Source organism: Tamandua tetradactyla, chromosome 14 (assembly GCF_023851605.1).
Source record: "Tamandua tetradactyla isolate mTamTet1 chromosome 14, mTamTet1.pri, whole genome shotgun sequence".
Lineage (NCBI taxonomy): Eukaryota > Metazoa > Chordata > Mammalia > Pilosa > Myrmecophagidae > Tamandua > Tamandua tetradactyla.
Window position 1 is genome coordinate 19,477,196 of NC_135340.1, and position 20,749 is coordinate 19,497,944.

At 37.9% G+C, this 20,749-nt stretch overlaps 1 protein-coding gene across 2 annotated transcripts; it reads left to right on the plus strand.

The window, feature by feature from the left end:
• The first annotated feature begins 4,823 nt into the window (after window positions 1-4,823).
• Window positions 4,824-18,661, plus strand: EAPP (E2F associated phosphoprotein). 2 transcript variants are annotated; one of them, XM_077126974.1, is made up of 6 exons: window positions 4,826-5,015; window positions 9,444-9,625; window positions 11,590-11,682; window positions 12,653-12,776; window positions 16,075-16,185; window positions 18,112-18,661. In XM_077126974.1, the coding sequence occupies exons 1-6, from the start codon at window positions 4,942-4,944 to the stop codon at window positions 18,386-18,388; spliced, it is 861 nt and encodes a 286-aa protein (XP_076983089.1). In that variant the 5' UTR covers window positions 4,826-4,941; the 3' UTR covers window positions 18,389-18,661. The 2 variants fall into 2 exon arrangements, with proteins under 2 accessions (XP_076983090.1, XP_076983089.1); XM_077126975.1 differs by lacking the exon at window positions 12,653-12,776 and having other exon boundaries at window positions 4,824-5,015; window positions 18,112-18,245.
• The last annotated feature ends 2,088 nt before the right edge of the window (window positions 18,662-20,749 follow it).

Sequence of the window (20,749 nt, forward strand, 5' to 3'; positions counted from 1 at the left end):
TCCCTCAGCTGGAAGGGCACATGGCGAACACGGCATCATCTAGCTTTCTCTCCTGGCTTCTAATTTCATGAAGCTCCCCGGGAGGAGTTTTCCTTCTTTATCTCCAAAGGTCGCTGGCTCGTGGACTCTCTACTTCGTGGTGCTGCAGCATTCTTTGCTCTCTCCGAATCTCCTTCATTCTCCAAAATGTTTCGTCTTTTATACGACTCCAGAAACTTATCAAGACCCACCGAAATGAGTGGAGACATGTCGTCACCTAATCCAGTTTAACAACCACTCTTGACTAAATCACATCATCCAGGGAGATGATCTGATTACAGTTTCAAACATACAGTATTGAATAGGGATTATTCTGGCTTTTTGAAATGGGATTTAGATTAAAATGTGGCTTTTTTAGGGGACATACATCCTTTCAAACCTGCACAAGAACCATCTGGAGAAAACTCAAATGGTGCCTGCTCCAGGTTCCCAGCCTTACAGGTCAGCAAAGAAAGGAGAATAAGATAGCAGTGGGGCTCTTTCTAGTGAACTGAGACTGAAAGTAACAATAATGGACATCCCAGCTTGGAGAGAGTAACTGCACTCCAAGGGCCAGCTACCCAATGAACCTCAGTGCAATCACGAAAAGAAACACCAGACAAATGAAAATAAAAAATGGAACAAAATGACTGACGGAGGCTACTAGCCCTCCTGACAAAATAAACCAGTGGTAGCCACTGGAGAGTTTTGCCGGGAGAAGAGCCCTTTCCAAGAAGGATTTTTCTAGAAGACAAAACCAGTTGATCTGCAGGTCTTTCTTAGAAGGCAGAACAATGGGAGGCACCTACAGAACTGCAGACAGGCAACACCTGGGGATAAACCAGTTTGGGTCCCAGAGAGTTTATCAGAGTAGATAAGCAGACCATGGTAATCAATGCACATCTGTTCCCCACTTTCTAAGACCCCCTCCCCATCAAGTAAAAGGGAAACTTAATATCAGCTAGTTGGAACATCTCTCCTCTTGCTTCCACTCTGGCCTTTTCTGAGTTTCCACTTCCTGCTCCCTGGGGGGTGCTCCCTTCACTCTCTGAATGGGCCCACCCCCTCCACCATTCGTACATCACCCAAGAAAGCCAGGAGAGCTAAATTGCATGAAAAGGTTTTCTTTTATCATCACATATTCACACAAACAGTGATCAAAGGAGTGGAGTTTTAATGCTTTGTTTATGATACCATGTATACATTTTTCCACCCTTCCTCCCGAGGAGAGTCGATGCCTTAATTTCTGTCTTGGTTATTATGTAGGCAGCTATGTTCAGTGATTTATTCTCAATACAGAGGAGGGGCTCTGGCCCTGGGTATCTACAGTGTGGTTTTCTGTGTAGCAATAGACCAGCAGAGCAAGAAGACAAGAGAGTAAGCAAACAAATAAGTAATATGAGGTAAAAGGGGGAAAAAAGCAGATTAAGGGATTGGAAGATGTGCTACAGAGTAGAAGTTAGGGGTAAGGACTGTTTTAGACAAGGGAGTTGCAGGAAACCTCTCTGCTTTTCTCTCTGTCCCATCTTCCTGCTTCTCTTTGCTTGCTCATTATCACATATAACCCCCAAAGAGCCACCTCAAAATGGCAGCTTCAGCCCCTGAGTTTACTTGCCCTGTTACAAGTCCTAGGAACACCAGTCAATTCTCTAGAATCACTAACTCTTTTTTTTTTTAACATTTTTTATTGTGAAATATGACCTATATAGAAAAAACAATAAAATTCAAGGTATAGGGTAGTGCGACGGTGCCTTAGCGGCAGAACTCTCACCTGCCATGCCCGAGACCTGGGTTCAATTCCCGGTGCCTGTCCACGTGAAAAAAAAAAAAAAAGAAAATTCAAGGTACATTGTACCAAATTTTTACAGAACAGATTTCAGAATTTGGTACGGGTTACAGTTCCACAATTTTAGGTTTTTCTTTCTAGCTGCTCCAAGACACTAGAGACTAAAAGAAACATCAATATGATGACACAGCAGTCATATAGAATCACTAACTCTTAATTTTAATTAGATGGGAGCAAGAATGTAACTGGTCCCGTTTTTATGGATTCATTCATTATAGAACGTAAGGATGTGCCCCTAAATAGGGCCAGGAGTCCCAGAAAAAAAAAAAGGCATCCCACTAAGTAGCTCCATCACATCACTGTGACTCAAGGGAGAATATTGTACCTCCCAAAAGAGTTCGGTGGAACAACAGTTGAAAACCAGAGAAATACATGGCATGAGAGTAGTATAATATGTTATAAAGGCTCAAAGCTGGAAAAGATCCCATGTAGAAGGAGAATCTGAAAAGGCATCATAGAAGAGGTACAGTGTGGAAGGTATCCTTATGGTCATTCCATCCAACTATTGACCCATCTGGTGCTTGTAGGTGGATCTTGGATGACAGGTAGGGTTTGAACAGTTGAAAATACAAGTAGGAGGGGTGGTATTTCAAGGGAATAGCATTAGCAAAGACTTAGTGGTGAAAAGGCATAAAATATTCTGGAATCAGAAAATCATACTGGGTATGTATAGGGGTGTAGTGGGTAGTTTGGCAGGATGAATTGAACTATATAGTGGAAGGCTGAGGATACTGCAGGCTAAGGTGAACAGATTCAGCGGGTAAAGGTGAAACATTAAGACTTTTTAGGAGGGAAATCAGCCAGAGCAGAGCTGTGTTGTGGATTACTCTGCCAGTGGACAATAGCATGGATTGTAGAGGGGAAAAGAACAAAGCAAAGCTGTCAATTAGACTATATTAACAGTCAAGGTAAGTGTTCTAGTTTGCTAGCTGCTGGAATGCAATTACCAGAAACGGAACGGCTTTTAAAAGGGGAATTTAATGAGTTGCTAGTTTATAGTTCTAAGGCCGAGAAAATGTCCCAGTTAAAACAAGTCTAAAGAAATGTCCAATCAAAGGCATCTAGGGAAAGATACCTTGGTTCAAGAAGGCCGATGAAGTTCAGGGTTTCTCTCTCAAGTGAGAAGGCACATGGCGAACACAGTCAGGGTTTCTCTCTCAGCTGGAAGGGCACATGGTGAACACGGCATCATCTGCTAGCTTTCTCTCCTGGCTTCCTAATTCATGAAGCTCCCCGGGAGGTGTCTCCCTTCTTCATCTCCAACGGTCACTGGTTGGTGGACTCTCTGTTTCGTGGTGCTGCAGCATTCTCTGCTCTCTCTGAGTCTCTCTGAATCTCTCATTCTCCAAAATATTTCCTCTTTTATAGGACTCCAATAAACCAATCAAGACCCACCCAAATGGGTGGAGACATGTCGTCCCTTAATCCAGTTTAACAACCACTCTTGACTAAATCCCATCATTCAGGGAGATGATCTGATTACAGTTTCAAACATACAGTATTGAATAGGGATTATTCTACCTTTAGGAAATGGGATTTATATTAAAACTTGTCTTTTCTTAGGGGGCATACATCCTTTCAAACCAGCACAGTAAGGGGTGGGGAAATGGGGTGTGGATGAGACAGGCTGAAAAGAAATTTGCAAGACTTGGGAATTGAGGACCTATAAAGGGGCAGAGAAAGGAGTCAAGCACGATTTCAAGACTTTCAGCTTATAGTAGTTGTGAGGATGCAGGAAGTGACATGAGCAGAAATCATGTGTCACAAGTAACTTTTGGCTGAGAAATTGGAATGGAGTGGAAAATGTTGAATCAGGTTTGAATGGGACTTTGAGTTACCAGTGGTGCAGCAGGTAATTGAAAATCCAAGATATTATCAGAAGAGAGCACAGGGACCAAAGATATGTGTCATCTGGATGGGATCATGAGCAAGAGAAATGTCTGGGTAGAAGGCAGGAAACTGAGTACAGGCTGGTACAGACATAGAGAAGGAAGTGATCTCATGATCAAGAGTTTGTCATCTGCCTCATCTTCTCAAGTACAGAATGGGATCCGATGAGTGCTAAGAAAAGGTTGGGACTGAGAAAAGGCCATGGAGGTGACTGGTGACAGCCTAGCAACTTTTTGGTAGACAGCTGGGGCTGAAGTCAGACAGAGAGGAGTGAGTAGTGTAAAAGTGAGGCAGCAAGCTGCTCAGTGAAAGAATGCAGAAGGGTGTGGTAGTTAGATTCAGCTGTCAACTTGGCCAGGTGAAGGCACCTAGTTCTGTTGCTGTGGACATGAGCCAATGGTAGGTGAACCTGCTGATTATATCTGCAGTCGGCTAGGAGGCATGCCTGCTGCAATGAATGATGTTTGACTTAATTAATTGGTGCTTAAATGAGAGAGCACAATGCAGCACAGCCCAAGCAGCTTGGCATACCTCATCTCAGCACTCGTAGCTCAGCCCAGGCCTTTGGAGATGCAGAAAGGAATCAATCCCGGGTAAATTGTTGGCCTGGAGGCCTGGAGAGAAGGCCAGCAAGATCAAATGTGCCCCCCACATAAGGAAGAACCTCAGTTGAAAGTTAGCTGCCTTTCTTCTGAAGAACTAATGAAATAAATCCCCTTTTATTCAAAGCCAATCTGCCTCTGGTGTGTTGCATTCTGGCAGTTAGCAAACTAGAAGAAAGAGCTTGAGGCCAGGAGTGTAGAGAGAGATCGGGTATCAGCATCTAGGGACGACTGGCTTCAGGGTTCATATCCCTCAGCATCTAGATTTCTGCTTCAAGACACCTCACGCAGGTGAAATGTGACACTACATATCGAGTGTTTACCTCAGAGACTGCCACTTAGGAGGGTACCAATGACTATCTTGGGAGGATTAAGGGAATTGTTAGTTCCCTGTAAGCACAACCCACGGAGGATAACCGTGCTACACTGGGACAGATTCCCCTCGCAGGGCCTGTCTGCGCATGTGCGCAGGAAGGACGCGGTCGTGCGGCGGAAGTGGAGTCGGCGACGCTTTAGGGAAGGGAACGGCGGAGTAAACATCCTCTGCCCACCGCCTGTGGACTGTGTCGGCGGGTGGAGGCCACCATGAACAAGCTCTTGGATGATTATGACCCCTATGCGGTTGAAGAGCCCAGCGACGAAGAGCCGGCTCTAAGCAGGTGGGCCCCCGTCCCGCCCCAGTCCCCGAGGCTCCGACCACGGCCGGGCCTTCTCCTCCTCCTCCTCTTGCTGCGCCTGCTGGGCCTGTGCGGACTCTGGGTCCTGGAGTTCGGTCGCCCGACGTGCCCAGCGGTTTCCTGTCGGAGACTGAGGGAGCTTCCTGGTGGGGATCGCGCAGCCCCGGGAGGCGGGGCCGATATCGCCGCGGGGCAGGTCGATATTACGGAAATCACGGTGGGGGTGGGGTGGGGGTGGGGGTGGGGGGTGGGGTGGGGCTACGTGTAAATCTTCAAAAGCGGTGAGACCGAATCGTGTCTCTGCAGCTTGCTAGCGGAGTGACCTAAGGCAAGTTACTTATTCTCGGTTTTTCACCTGTATAATGGACATACAGTAACTGTGTTGTAAGTTTGTTGTGAGGTTCACGGGGCATGAAATGCCCATCTTGAAGACCAAACTTCCATTAAGAAATACGAGGGAATAAGGAATATTGCACAGACTTTGAGTACCTGTTATTTACTACTTGACTCCAGAGGTCAGCCACAAGAGCCTTAACTTCTGCAGGCTTAGGGTATGGTAGAAAAAATAAGACAAAATATGTATCTCGAAAGAGCTTTTCAGAACATTTACATCACTCCAGAAAAAGAATAAAAAGAAAAAAAACCCATACATCCCATACCCCTTACCCCTCCCTCTCATTGACCACTAGTATTTCCATCTGATTTTTTTTTTTACCCCCAGTCTCCCCTGTTATCTATGTGTCCCTTATTTTTTTACTCATCTGCCCATACCCTGGATAAAAGGAGCATCACACACAAGGCCCATGAATAGTTTTTTGTGTGAACATAAGTTTCATTTCACTAGAATAAATGCCCGTTGGTGCAGTTGCTGGGTTGTATGGTAGTTGCATGTTAGTTTTTAAAGAACTACCAAACTGTTTTCCACAGTGCCTACCATTTTACATTCCCATCAACATGTAAGTTGTTAGTTCCTGGTACTGCTTAAAATTGTCTCTTGCATCCAACACTTTGGAAACACTGCAGTATAGGGCATGTGAGAATTTCTGAACTTTAACTCCATTTACATTTGGTCTGGATAATTCTTGATTGTGGGAGGCTGTCCTTTGCATTGAGAAATATTTAGCTGCAATCTCTGCCAGTTGCTCCAGTTGGGGTAGAGAAAGAATAATAGTGAAAGGTGAAGTTGAAAAGATAAGTTGGAGCCAGATTGTGGAAGGCTGTTTTCAATGCTATTCTCAGAGATTTGGCCAATTGAAGGTCTAAGTTGGATAATGACATGATCAGAATTCTTTAGGAAGGACATTTTTGGCAGCAAGGTTAAGAGTGGAATGAAACAACTATATTTTAGGTACCCTCCCTTAAACTATGTTTAAAATTTTTTCTAGTCTGCTAGTCTAACAGGAGTATAAACAATTCAAGAACAGGGAAAAAGAATATATTTTGAAATATGCAGAAATGGTTGCTGTATGAAGTGAGAAAAGCTGCATGTGGTATGATAGATGTATCAAATGCAATCTTGTAAATTTTTTTTTGCATGGGCAGGCACCAGAAATTGAACCCTGGTCTTCAGTATGGCAGGCGAGAACTCTGCCACTGAGCAAACATGGCCTGCCCTAGTAATTATTTTTTTAAACTTTTTTTTTTTGTATAGTGTAACATATATACAAAGCAAAGAAATAAAAAAAGCAGTAGTTTTCAAAGCACTCTTCAATAAGTGGTTACAGGATAGATCCCAGAGTTTGTCATGGGCTTCCATATGATCCTTTCATATTTTTCCTTTTAGCTGCTCCAGAATATAGGAGGTTAGAGGGCTTAATACTTTTTTTTATCATCACAGTCGACTTTTTTCCTTCTTTTTTTGTGAAAAATAATATATGTACAAAACTATAAATTTCCAAGCACAGCACCACAATTAGTTGTAGAACATATTTCAGACTTTGACGTGGGTTACGCTTTCACAATTTTAGGTTTTTACTTCTAGCTGTTCTAAAATAACTGCAGACTAAAAGAGATATCAATTTAGTGATTCAGCATTCATATTCATTTGTTAAGTCCTATCTTCTATATATAATTCCACCATCACCTTTGAAATTTCCATACCTCTCCTTAGGGTATTTGGGCTATGGCAATTCTAAATTTTTGATTTTGGAAGCGTCTGTCACTAATACGGGATAGGGAGATGGAACTATCTGATGTTCTGGAGAGGCTGTGCTAGGTTTCAGGACTTATCTGCAGCAGGGTCCCATCTGAAGGTTGTAGATTTCTGAGAAGTTACACTAGTGTCTGGAACCCTTGTGGAATCTTATATATTGCCCTAGGTGTTCTTTAGGATTGGCTGGAATGGTCCTAGTTAGGGGTTGGCATGTTATGGTAGGTAGCAAGGTCTAACTGAAGCTTGTGTAAGAGCAACCTCCAGAGTAGCCTCTTGACTCTATTTGAACTCTATGCCACTGATACTTTATTTTATTTTATTTTGTTTTCAGTAGGAAACCTCTAACTTCATTTTTCTTTCTCAGGATATTTTTGGCTATTTGGGGCACACTGCCCTTCCAGATAAATTTTTTTTTATTAATTAAAAAAATATATTACCAGAAAGAAACACAAACATTCTTAACATATGCTCATTCAGTTCTGCATATATAATCAGTAATTCACAATATCATCACATAGTTACATATTCATCATCATGATCATTTCTTAGAACATTTGCATCAATTCAGAAAAAGAAGTAAAAAAACAACAGAAAAATAAAATGAAAACAGAAAAAAAAATTATACATACCATACCCCTTGCCCCTCCCTTTCATTGATCACTAGCATTTCAAACTAAATTTATTTTAACATTTGTTCCCCCTATTATTTATTTTTATTCTATCTGTTTTACTCGTCTTTTGACAAGATGGATAAAAGGAGCATCAGACACAAGGTTTGCACAGTCACACAGTCACATTGTGAAAGCTATATCCTTATACAGTCAGCATCAAGAAACATGGCTACTGAAACACAGCTCTACATTTTCAGGCAGTTCCCTCCAGACTCTCCATTACATCTTGGATAACAAGGTGATATCTACTTAATGTGTAGGAATAACCTCCAGGATAACCTCTTGGCTATGTTTGGAATCTCTCAGCCCTTGACACTTTGTCTCATTTCACCCTTCCCCCTTTTGGTCGAGAAGGTTTTCTCAATCCCTTGATGCTTGGTCTCAGCTCATTCTCAATCCCTTGATACTTTATTAATTACACTTCTTGTCCCCCTTTTGGCAGAATGTAATTGTTAATCCCATGGCGCCAGGTCTGGATTCATCCCTGGAAGTTATCTCTCACGTCGCCAGGGTGACTTTCACCCCTGGATGTCATGTCCCATGTAGGGTGGCGGGCAATGATTTCACTTGCAGAGTTGAGCTTAGAGAGACTGAGGCCACATCTGAGCAACAACAGAGGTCCTCCAGAAGTAACTCTAGGCATGCCTATAGGTAGTCTAAGCTTCTCCACTACCTACATAAGCTTCACAAGAGTAGCTTCATGATGGAGGGCATGGCCTATTGATTTGGATATTCCTAAAGTTTGATACAATATCAGGGGATTCCCTGATGGTAAGGTTTAATAGTTCCATATTCTTCCTTCCCTCCCTCAGGGGACTTTGCCAGTACTTTTTGAGTATTTGCTTAATATATTCTAGGATGTTTCCAGGCATTACAATAATCTATACAGGATTAAAGGACCTCTTTCTTATTCTGTGCTCTGTGTTTCAGTTGTTCAAATGAGCTATGCAGATAGGTTGAATTAGCTTCTGCACTACAGAAAATTTCAGTTCCAGATCAAGTAAACCTTTCTTCCATTGGTCTCAAAGAGTATGTGTGGTTCTAAAATATAAACACTGTCTTCTTTATCCCTGTGTTCTGAATTACTTTAACCCCAACCTGTTTGGCTTCGTTCTTATCTCTAAATATCAGGTTAAATATATAAAACGCCCTCAAAATCCAGAAATAATAATCACCACTCCGGACTTAATGACTTAATTTGTCTGCTCTAAAAGCTTACAATCTAGGTCCCTGTTTTCTTATAAGCGTTTTCTAAAGGTGACCATACCATTGTTGTTTTTTGTTTCTGGCTTATTTTTTTAAACTTTTTTTAATTGTATAGTATAACGTATATACAAAACAAAGAAAAAAAGCAGTAGTTTTCAAAGCACTCTTCAAAAAGTGGTTACAGGATAGATCCCAGAATTTGTCATGGGCTACCATACAATCCTGTCATATTTTTCCTTCTAGCTGCTCCAGAATATAGGAAGCTAGTGCTGCCCTAGTAATTTTTTAAATATTAAAATTATGGGGCAGTGAGATTATGAGAGTTTTAAATTATTTTAATTCTTTAATATTCATATTCCTTCTGATTTAAATGTGTACTAGTTCTGAAGATGAAGTGGATGTGCTTTTACATGGAACTCCTGACCAGAAACGAAAACTTATCAGAGAATGTCTCACTGGAGAAAGTGAATCATCTAGTGAAGATGAATTTGAAAAAGAAATGGAAGCTGAATTAAATTCCACCATAAAATCAATGGAGAACAAGCTGTCCTCCCTGGAAACAGGTACATTTTCAAATCTTCATGTATTTAATTGAAGACCAGGGCCTATGTGTGCTCTGTTGCACCTCTAGCACTTTTAGTAGGTGCTTGTTTTAGTTTGCTAGGCAGCTCAAAGTAGACCATCTAATGCATGGCTTTCATGATGGGAATTTATTAGCTCACAAACTTACAGTTTTGAGGCTGAGAAAAATGTTCAAATCAAGGTGTCATCAAGGCAGTGCTTTCTTTCTGAAAGATTGGCTGCTGGCAGTTCTTGGCTCTTGTGTCACATGGCAAGTCACATGGCGATGTGTGCCGGTCTCTCCCTTCTCTGGGTTTTGTTAATTTTAGCTTCTTGCTTCTGTGGCTTTCTCTCTCTCTCTTTATTCATCTGGTTTATAAAGATTCCAGTAAGAGGATTAAAACCTACTCTCGGCTATACCTTAACTGAAGTAACCTCATCAAAAGGTTCTATTTAGAAGGGTGTGCATGGGTGGTTCAGTGGTAGATGCTTACCTTCCATGCAGGAGACCCGGGTTCGATTCCCGGAGCATGCACCCTAAAACAAACAAATAAACAGACAAACAAAAGGTTCTACTTAGAATATGTTTACACGCACAGGAATGAATTAGCCTTAAGAACATGATTTTCTGAGGTACATACTGTTCCAAATCACCATAGTCCTCCATAAATATTTACTGAGTTTGGCAGTCTGAGTTGGAATTTTCTTTGAATGACTAGCAAAAAAAATTTCTGTATTGTTTGAAAGCAACTGCTTTGTACTGTTTACTTACAGAATATCTGTTTGCAGTTTTTACTCCAGGATGAAAAAGATACAAGTTTATGGAAGTATTTTTAGGGTTAGCTAGCACTGATATGGCAGATTTAATGATGTGTCACCATAGATTCCTATCTCATTTTAGTAAGTAATGAAACAACTTTTAAATAATTTAGAATTTTAAGGCATTAGGTAATCTAGAACCAGTAAAAATTCTTTCTGAATTAAGCCACACAGTTGCTGGTTCTTAGCATTTAACTTTATTATAAATTTGTGTGCTCATGGGGAACTTATATACTGTTGTTGCCATCTTCCATTTCAGGCTGTAGAGCATTTCCTTCAAGAGTAGTTTGGTGGATTTACCTATGAGTGCTTTATTTTAATACTTGGTGTTTATATAAAATACACCTGACCCTAAAACTGGTATGTGAAAGTAAGACGCCTCAGTGTTGGTTTCCATGTTAATATGCTGTGTATTATTATTATTTTTTGTATGTTGTATGGCGGGGGTCACATTTCATTCTTTTTCCATGTGAATATCCTGTTAATTCAGCACCATTTGTTGAATTTTTGTTTGTTTGATTTTGGGAAGTGTATAGGCTGGGAATTGAACCTGAGTTCCTGCATGGCAGGTGAGAATTCTACCACTGAACTACCCTTGCATCCCCTAATACGCCGTGTGTTCTTAACTGTTAAGAACTGAAAACATACATAATCATCGTCATTATCATCATCAAAAAAACCAAAGCAGATGTTAATTGCAAGGAATAATTGGGGATTTAGGCATGTGATGACTTAATGTTTAGATGCTGGGTACAACTGGGGAGAGGAAGAGTGTGCCTTTGACTCATTTCTCCTGCCTTCCTGTAGGGTTCTAATCTTCTCTCCCTAAAGACCCATAAAACAAGATGTTTATTCCCTATTTCCACATTGCGTGACTGAAGTGTAGAGATACGCCGGTAACCTGAAAGTATGGCTATTTATTTTGTTAGATTTATGGGAAGGGAGGGAATAGTTTTCTCATGATTTGGAATACTTAGGGAAGGACATGGAGTTCTTTATAATTGCACAGAGCATAGGAATTCAATAAATCATTGTTGTGAAAGCATTTCTCATCCAAATGAGATTGGGGATGGAGTTGTTACTACTTGGAGGCAATGGAAGAATTATGTATGGTTTAGTCTGTAAACTTCCCTTCTGATTTGAATAGGGCCTTCCTCAGGAAATGGGAAAGTTGGCGCTCTTACAAAGTACTATGATGATATATATTTTGATTCTGATTCTGAAGATGAAGACAAAGCAGGTAAATAACTTGTATTTATCAGATTTAGCAGTTATATTTTATGGAAAAGATTTACCTAATAATTATTTGAAATTAGTATTCCCTCTGACTTTTGTCTTTCTAAGAAATTGCATATCACTGATGTGAAAGCAAAAGCAGAATTAAGACTAGTTGCTGATGCAGGCATGTGAGGACATGGGCAGCAACACGGGCCCTGCATGGGCCTCTTTGAAGAGAGGGAACCTACATCCTCATTCAGTACCTCTGCTCCCCAGGGCTCTGGGCCTGCTTCTTCCTTCAGGTTCCTTAGAGTAGCAACAGTTATTTTCACTCTTGCAAGTACATTCTATGTTTTTACTGTCCTGAAGAATAATCCTAACTTGCTGATTTTCTACCAGCTTCTCTGTTCTTTAGAATTGATTAGTATAAAATTCGAGTGGAATCAAACAAAATGATACAAGCCAAAACTAATTTCATTTTATCAGTAATTACACTGGAATACAAAGATAAATTTATATGGTAAAGTAACATTTTTATATATTTTATATTATTACCTAAATATTGATCTGCCAAAGTATATATTTAAAAAATTTGAGTGTGTGAATGGCTGTAGTTCTTTTTCCATTCGTTTTCAAATATTTTTGTTCAGATTTCAATAGCATTTTACAATATGAAACTTAGATATCTCAGAATAGTTTCTATACTTGGCTTTTTGAGACTCTGAATTCTCATTATTTGAACTCAGTTCTTGAAATACCTACCACGTTTGGTGAATACATATTTTGTGCCTCTTCTGTCAATATCATATTAGTGTCTTACTAATGTACAAGAACTTTATTTGGTGGAATGGTTTTAAAAAAATTTTAGGAAAATATAAATAAGAAAAAATATGTAATTTAGGAAATGGGATTCTTTGTTCTGTATTAAAGAAGATTCTTTGTTCTATATTAACTTTAGACATGGTACTTAGCCATATCCTTAACATTTTCAGAATTAGCACAGGTGACTAAGAAGAAAAAAAAGAAACAACACAGGATTCCAACAAATGATGAATTACTTTATGATCCCGAAAAAGATAACAGAGATCAGGCCTGGGTTGATGCACAGAGAAGGGGGTAAGAACTTATAAACGTTATATTTAAATTCTTTAGGAAAAAAATGACTAAAACATGATTTTTACAACATTCACATTTTGAATATATGTGTATATGTTTACATTTGTTTATGAACACACATATTAACACAGAAGTTTGAGAAAAACTGCTGAGTCATTTGTTTTGAAAATAATCAGCAAATTTCAGTTAGACATTTGATTTTTGAAACAACTTCTGTTGAATTCAGACTGCTGTGATCAATCTATTCAAGAAACAAAATTAACTTTTTTTCAGATAGACAAAATTTTAAATTATTTTGAGGTTATGAATTTATGTGGATGAAGACTGAATGTTAATGTTTAATTAGCACCTGAATTGTTTTTTTTAGCTCTTAACAAATTTGATTTTGAATTAGGGCCTGATTTATTATAAAACAAAAAGCTAGGCAATTTATCACCATTGCCCAGTATTTTCCCAACCTGGTGTGCTTCAGGATCACCTGGGGAGATTGTTTGACATGCAGACCCTTAGGTCCTACTCCAGGAGGTTTTCGCTTCAAGTATGATACAAGAATCTGTATTTTTATTAATCCCAGAGGAATTTTGATGTTGTTGTGCAGTCTTTGAATATTGTCTTTTAACCTCCACTACCCGTCTTGTCTTTTTTTACCTCCTCTCCTTTCCCCCATTCACTGCCTCCACCAGCTAACTGCTCCTTGCGTTTATTTGGCAAATATTTTCTATCACCCATTTGTGAAATGAATATTATAAGTGCTGTAAGTGATAATGAGATGGTGAAGCAGCTCATAGTCTAGCTGCTGACACTGGTAACACAATTTGTTGGTGAAGTAAGATGGGGTGTATTTTCGCTGTTACATAGACTTGAGAAGAAATAAATTTTGTTGATTTGTTACTTACATTTGTGCTTCAAGCAATGGTTGCTTTTTTTTGTTTGTTTTTGTTTTTTTAACTTTTTTTATTAAAAAAATTAACAAACAAAACATTAAGATATCATTCCATTCTACATATACAATCAGTAATTCTTAATATCATGACGTAGTTACATATTCATCATTTCTTAGAACATTTGCATCAATTTAGAAAAAAATAAAAAAGACAACAGAAAAAGAAATAAAATGATAGAGAAAAAAAAAGATTATACATACCATACCCCTTACCCCTTGCTTTCATTTATCACTAGCATTTCAAACTAAATTTATTTTAACATTTGTTCCCCCTATTATTTATTTTCATTCTATATGTTCTACTCTTCTGTTGATATAGTAGCTAAAAGGAGCATCAGACACAAGGTTTTCACATTCACAGAGTCTCATTGTGAAAGCTATATCATTCAATCATCATCAAGAAACATGGCTACTGGAACACAGCTCTACATTTTCAGGTAGTTCCCTCCAGCCTCTCCACTACATCTTGAACAACAAGGTGATATCTACTTAATGCATAAGAATAACCTCCAGGATAACCTCTCAACTCTGTTTGGAATCTCTCAGCCATTGACACTTTGTCTCATTTCACTCTTCCCCCTTTGGTCGAGAAGGTTCTCTCAATCCCTTGATGTTAATTCTCAGCTCATTCTAGGGTTTTTCTCAGTCCCTTGATGCTGAGTCTCAGCTCATTCCAGGATCTCTGTCCGATGTTTCCAGGAAGGTCCACACCCCTGGGAGTCATGTCCCATGAATGGTTGCTTTTTAAAATGACAGAAAACAACTTTAAATGATGATTAATAATGAATTCACTGTATTTTAAGTACCATGAAGGGAGTGATTATGTTTCAATGTTGTATCCCTAGCACCTTGTATATCGTTAAATGGGGAAACAGTAAATATCTGTTGAGTGAATGAATAAGGTACTTTTTTGGAGTTTGGGCTTTGAAATTTGTTAAATATCAAGGTATTTAACAACAGTTGTAAAATCCGTACTACATGTTTTCAGTATTTTCCCTGCAGACATTGAAAGGGTTTAGGATATAATGTCAATTAAATCCTAATGCTTTGCTTTTGTTGTTCAGTATTTTCAGGAGTTTATCATAAGCCTTTTTTTTTTTTAAATACTTTAATGCCTCTATAATTGGATTCATGCTTTATTCTTTCAATCTCTGATATTTTTTTGAACACTTACTATATATGCCAGACACTTAGAATTGAGAAATAAGAAAAATTTGTATAATAAAAATCCATATACACTTAGAGCTTACATGCTTTTTTGTTTATGTGGCTTTAATGCTCGTTTTAAAAAATTAATTGACTTTATGTTCTTAAAACAGTTTTAAATTAACAAAAAAATTGAGCAGATAGTACAGAGAGTTCCCATATAATCCCCTAACCCCCTTACATACATAATTTCTTCTAATATTAACACCTTATATTAGTATGGTATATTTGTTACAATTAGTGAACCAATATTGATATATTACATTAACTAAAGGCTATAGTTTATTTATATTTCTTTAGTTTTACCTAATGTCTTTTTCTGATTCAGGATCCCATCCGGGATACCATATTACATTTAGTTGTTAAGACTCCTTAGAGGCATACACTTGATTGTGATTGTTCTCAGACTTTCCTTGTTCTTATGATCTTAATGGTTTAAAGGAGTATTGGTCAGTTATTATAGGATATCCCTCTATTGGAATTTGTCTGCTGTTTTTCTCATGATTATATTGGGGTATGAGTTTTTGTCAGTAAGATCACAGAGGTAAAGTACCATTTTCATCATTTCATATCAAGAGTATGTACTATCAATGTGATTTGTGACAATGTTGACCTTAATGATCTGGCTGAGATACCATTTGTCAGTTTTCTCCACTGTTAAGTTACTCCCTCCCCTCTCTCTATCCTGGAGGGAAGTCATTATGTGCAATTCACAGTTAAGGAGTGGGCAGTTATGCTCCACCTCCTTGAGGGTAGAGCATGTAAATACTTTATTTGGAATTCTTCTGTGTAGGAGATTTGTCTGTTCTCTCTCACTTATTCAGTCATTTATTTATATTGGCATGAACTCAAGATATTTGTTTTTACTTTGGGTTGTAATTCAATAGTACTTTATTTGATTGCTTTAATTGTGCCGCCTTTGGCCATTGAGAGCTCTTTGGTTGATTGCTATGCCTGTTTGACATAGCCCCATCTTTTAAATTTTTTTAGCACTTCCTTACTTTGTGACTTTGTTACACTATGATACTCCAGGCTCATCTTGTGTAGTCCCTGTCCCAGCCCTAGAATCAGGAGTACTGATTCCTTTTATTGAAAAATGGTATTAAAAACAAGATCTGGTTTTAATGTTCCCTTTCTTTCTTGATCTAGTTACCATGGTTTTGGAATACAGCGGCCATATCAACAACAACCTGTTCCAAATAGTGATGCTGTCTTGAATTGCCCTGCCTGCATGACCACACTATGCCTTGATTGCCAAAGGTAATATCTACCAAAGAACAACTTGATGGCCTTTATTTAAATTAGAAGTAGAATTTGAAGTATTCAGAAGTCCTGATAAAGTTTTGTACTCATATCCTTAGTGCTACCTGACTAATCTTTATATAATTAATTTTGGTTGTACATAGTTTTGTTATAAATAGTTTTTCTATTCTGTGAATGACATAATCTTTCGAATCTATACAGACTTACCTCCCCCCCCACTTTTTTTGTGGCCTTATAAGTTCCTGGCTTAGTCTATATTCTGAATGCAGTTAACTGAAACTAAGTGATATAGATGTGGATTAATTCTGGGAACTAATTGGTAATCCAATTTTAGTTTATTCTTTTTAGCTAGCTTGAGGTTTCTGGCCATATATAGAAATTAATTTTTGTGGTCTCCTTATATACTCTTAAGCTTTTTCCATATAAGGTAACACCTGGAATATGTTTCTAGAATAAGGAAAAAGTAAAATGACTTTGTATTTAAGTTGCTTCTCTTATCAACTAAACCACATTGTGGGTTTCCTACAACCCAAAAGAAGTGCTTTATGATCTGACAGTGGAAATTCACCTCAGTGATAATCGTATTCATATTAATTCAGAATTTCAATAAGATGGAGTGAAAGTGAATTTTTTTCTTAAATCAAAACTTTGAAGTTTAGAGAAATAATGATTTAAGATTTATAAGGAAAAAACAAATCCTGGAGAATGGAATATTCTTTAAGGAAACAGTTCAGAAAAATGATTTGTTTTGATTCATAAGAAATACAGAAAAAAGAAAATACACATGTGAACATGAGATAAGAGCTTATAGATATGAGATGGATACAGTCATGTACATAAACCATAAGCACAAGAAACTAGAACTATTTATGATTGAATATATTTTTTTAATATATAATGAGTATTGATATATAATTCACATACAATTCACCCATTTAAAGTAAATAATCCAGTGTTTTTTAGTATATTCAATTTTCAAAGAGTTGTGTGATGAACACTACAAGCAGTTTTAGAGCATTTTCATCCCCTCCAGAAGAAACCCAGACCCATTAGCAGTCACTCTCTTTTCATTCCCACCCCGGCCCCTAACTTGGGCAAACACTAATCTACTTTCTGTCTTTATGGATTTGCCTATTCTGCCTAGCAGAGCTGCATTCCTTCTGGAGGCTCTATGGGAGAATATGATTGAATGTATTTTTAAAAGGTTGGATTGTAGTCGTACTTGGAGAAGTGCCAGCCTGCACAGTCCAAACTTCTGGTAATTGTGATGCTGGAGATTAAATTTGGAGCTAGTGAATGGATAGTCCAAGTTCTCTCTTTTTAGCTAGATACAGATTTCTGTTGCATGAGGTTTAAGAGCAAAGAAATAAGAGTGCTGTACTAAGTGAGGAGGTAGGAAGATAACAAAGGTAAGAAGAGAGGAAAGAAAACATTATTTATTTATTGGATTGGTGGAGTAAAGCCAAGAGTAGATATTATAAATCAAGCTTTTTAAGCATTTAAAACTGTAGCATTTACTAAAATGGTAACCAGACTATAACTACCTGCATTGAGAGCAGGGCAGAGCCTCAGACCATAACAGGAAAAGACATAGTCAAAGATTATTTAAATATTACCTGCCGGGTTTCTAACAACTTTTTTTCCTTTTTCCAAGTTTGAAGAGCAAATCATATTTTCTTCTGAGATGAACATTACTTTTATACCAGTAGAAAGGCAGATACATTTATTCTCTATACTATTATTCTTTGAAAACTTTTTCCTATATTTAAAAACAACACTTAAAATTTGTTTAAATTTGCTACCTTGTCCGTGTCTTCAGTTCGGTTGATATTTCTGTAAGTTTTTGTTCTCAAATTTTGTCTAATTGAATAAATACCAAAATAGAACATACAATCCAAATTCTCCATTTTATTTTCCTCTTAGGCATGAATCATACAAAACTCAATATAGAGCAATGTTTGTGATGAATTGTTCTGTAAACAAAGAGGAGGTTTTAAGATACAAAACCCCTGAGAACAGGAAGAAGAGGCGGGGCCATAAGAAGATGAAATCCAGCCATGAAGATGCCACAGAGCAGGCAGAGACAGAAGTGGAGGAAATCTATCACCCAGTCATGTGCACTGAATGTTCTACTGAAGTGGCAGTCTACGATAAGGATGAAGTCTTCCATTTTTTCAATGTTTTAGCAAGCCATTCCTAAATAGCACAGTTGGCATTTAATGTGTAAAACTGGATATAAGGCAAATATGGACAGTTATTTTTCTCCTGCCTTTTCATACCATTAAGTGACGTTTTGAGTTGTTATTTGAGGCAGCAGTGTTTCATCTTTATTAAAGAGGATGATTATTTACCTTCCGTCTGTTTCCTCCTAGCCCACTATCCCCAGCACTGATGGGACTGATTATTCATTCTCTTTTGATGGATGTTTGGAAACTCTGGGACTTTTTATTTATTAAAGCCCTTTAGAATTGAAGTTCTGGAGTCATAAGTACTCTTTATTTCAGAAGGTTATTTTTATTTTGGAAATCCTTGGTGTGATTAAACTAGAAGCTGTTTCCTAACTTCTGTCTGTATTGTTTTTGCTAAGAAGTATCCTTATTTCCCCCACTCCCTAGAATGGATAACAGTATTTAGTAACTGTTACAATTACATGGAGTTGGTATTGTCAGATTACTTGAGTAATTACAGGTCTTTCCCTAAAAGGCTTGAATTTACCAGTATTCTAAACTTAATGAATTAACATTTTAAAATTAGAAATTTATGGTGAGGGACAGCAACCTCATTCACTGGTTTAAGGTTTAAAAATATCTTTGCTACTTCTTGTGCCTACCATATATGTCTTCTGTTGCCACAACAAAAGTATGCTGCTTTTTGCATTGATAATATAAAAATCATTAGTGGTCGCTTGGGGAAATTGTGATGTAGGCATCTCTGCATTTTATGTTTTTTTAAGAATGATAGGATTGGACCATTCCCAGAAACAACATTAGAAAACTTTGGGTCCTCTTGTTACTCTAATGGAGAAGAAGTGGTAGAGTGAAAGAAGCTGGGAAGTGTGTTTTAATATATGTTCTGCCACACTAACCTCAGGTGAATCTGTTCCTTTCAGCTGTTCTTTTCTCATTTATAAAATGAATTTATAAAATGAAATGATTCTCCAGAGGTCAGAGTTCAAGAAAGCTTGAATTTTGCCTTTACATATACACATTGTCATATGCATAGACATATGCATATACATATACGTATATGTGTCGTATCAGAGTAAAACATGTTCACATTAGGGAAAACATGTTCTCAGCACCTTCTTGCCTTCTGTGCTTTCTAAAAGCTGCATGTAGAGAGAACTGGAACTAGTGGTGGTGTGTTGTTTGTGAATGGGTTGGAGGCAGAGAAAAGAATCTGTATTAGGGAATCCCCCAAATCTTCATAGTTAGCAAATTTGATGATTTTTATAACATGTTGATAGCTATCTGATTGGAAGCAATATATATGCTTCTAGTATTCTATGTTATAGAAAAACACTTCCAGTTTATTTTATCCCTGTCTTTGCTATTTTGTAGCTTTGTAAGATGTCCATCTGACTTACTATCATTGCAAACCCCACTTTCTTCCCAGATCCCACAATCCACCTCTACTGCACCCTCATCTCCATCTCTTTTGGGAAGTTCTCAGTAGTCTTAAACATAAAAATCACCTAGAATAGATGTTACAAAAGCACATTGTTTGAACTCTACTCTGAGAAGATGACTTAATAATAAAAGTGAGGTAGAAAATCAAGATGTAACAAGAGGAAAATTGAAAATGGCCCAAGACTAGACTATAATATATTTAAGTATAAAAAAATATAAAATTAGGTGGGCCACGGTGGCTCAGCAGGTAAGAATGCTTGCCTGCCAAGCCCGAGGACCCGGGTTTGATTCCCAGTGCCTGCCCATGTAAAAACAATAATAATAAAAAATAAAATTATGTACAACTAATTTTTATGTCCCTTTAACCTTTTTATTTTTAATCATTGAAAAATTAGTGGAGAATATTGTTTGGGTTTGTAGCAGAGAGGGCTACAACAATTTTTCCACCTCAATTTTAATTCATGGCTTTGAATGTATTTTTCTGTTCTTTTGTTTTCTTAGGGTGCTGTCTACAATGTAATTGCATCTCAGATTACTCAGTAATCATAGTGCTTTCCAGTATAGCCTTCTCATGTTTTGTAATAGCAAATGTTTTCTCTCAGTGTTAAACAGTTATGCATCAACCTTTTAAGGACCACTTGTGGCCCTAATCTGCCGCAACTCCTGTTTAAGTGAAGCATAAATTATTTACTATTTAAATAAGGTTTAAATAAACATGTGGCCCTACAGCTATGGTTTGGCCATCCCAGTGAAGCTAATCCTTCCTAATCAGCCTGACCAATTGTATTTTTTTTCTTCTATTGCTGTATAATACGTGACCACAAAGTTGGCAGGATAGAACAAAGCACATTTATTATCTTATAATTTTTTTGAGTCAGGATTCTGGCCATAGCCTAGCAGTGTACGCTACTCCAGGTCCCATAATGCTATAT

Excerpts from the sequence above, each read along its gene's own strand:
- EAPP (XM_077126974.1), top strand. The coding sequence starts at position 4,942 with ATGAACAAGCTCTTGGATGATTATGACCCCTATGCGGTTGAAGAGCCC. Across the intron at positions 12,777-16,074 it reads GTTGATGCACAGAGAAGGGG|TTACCATGGTTTTGGAATAC; the intron begins GTAAGAACTTAT and ends TTCTTGATCTAG. Across the intron at positions 16,186-18,111 it reads CTATGCCTTGATTGCCAAAG|GCATGAATCATACAAAACTC; the intron begins GTAATATCTACC and ends TTTTCCTCTTAG.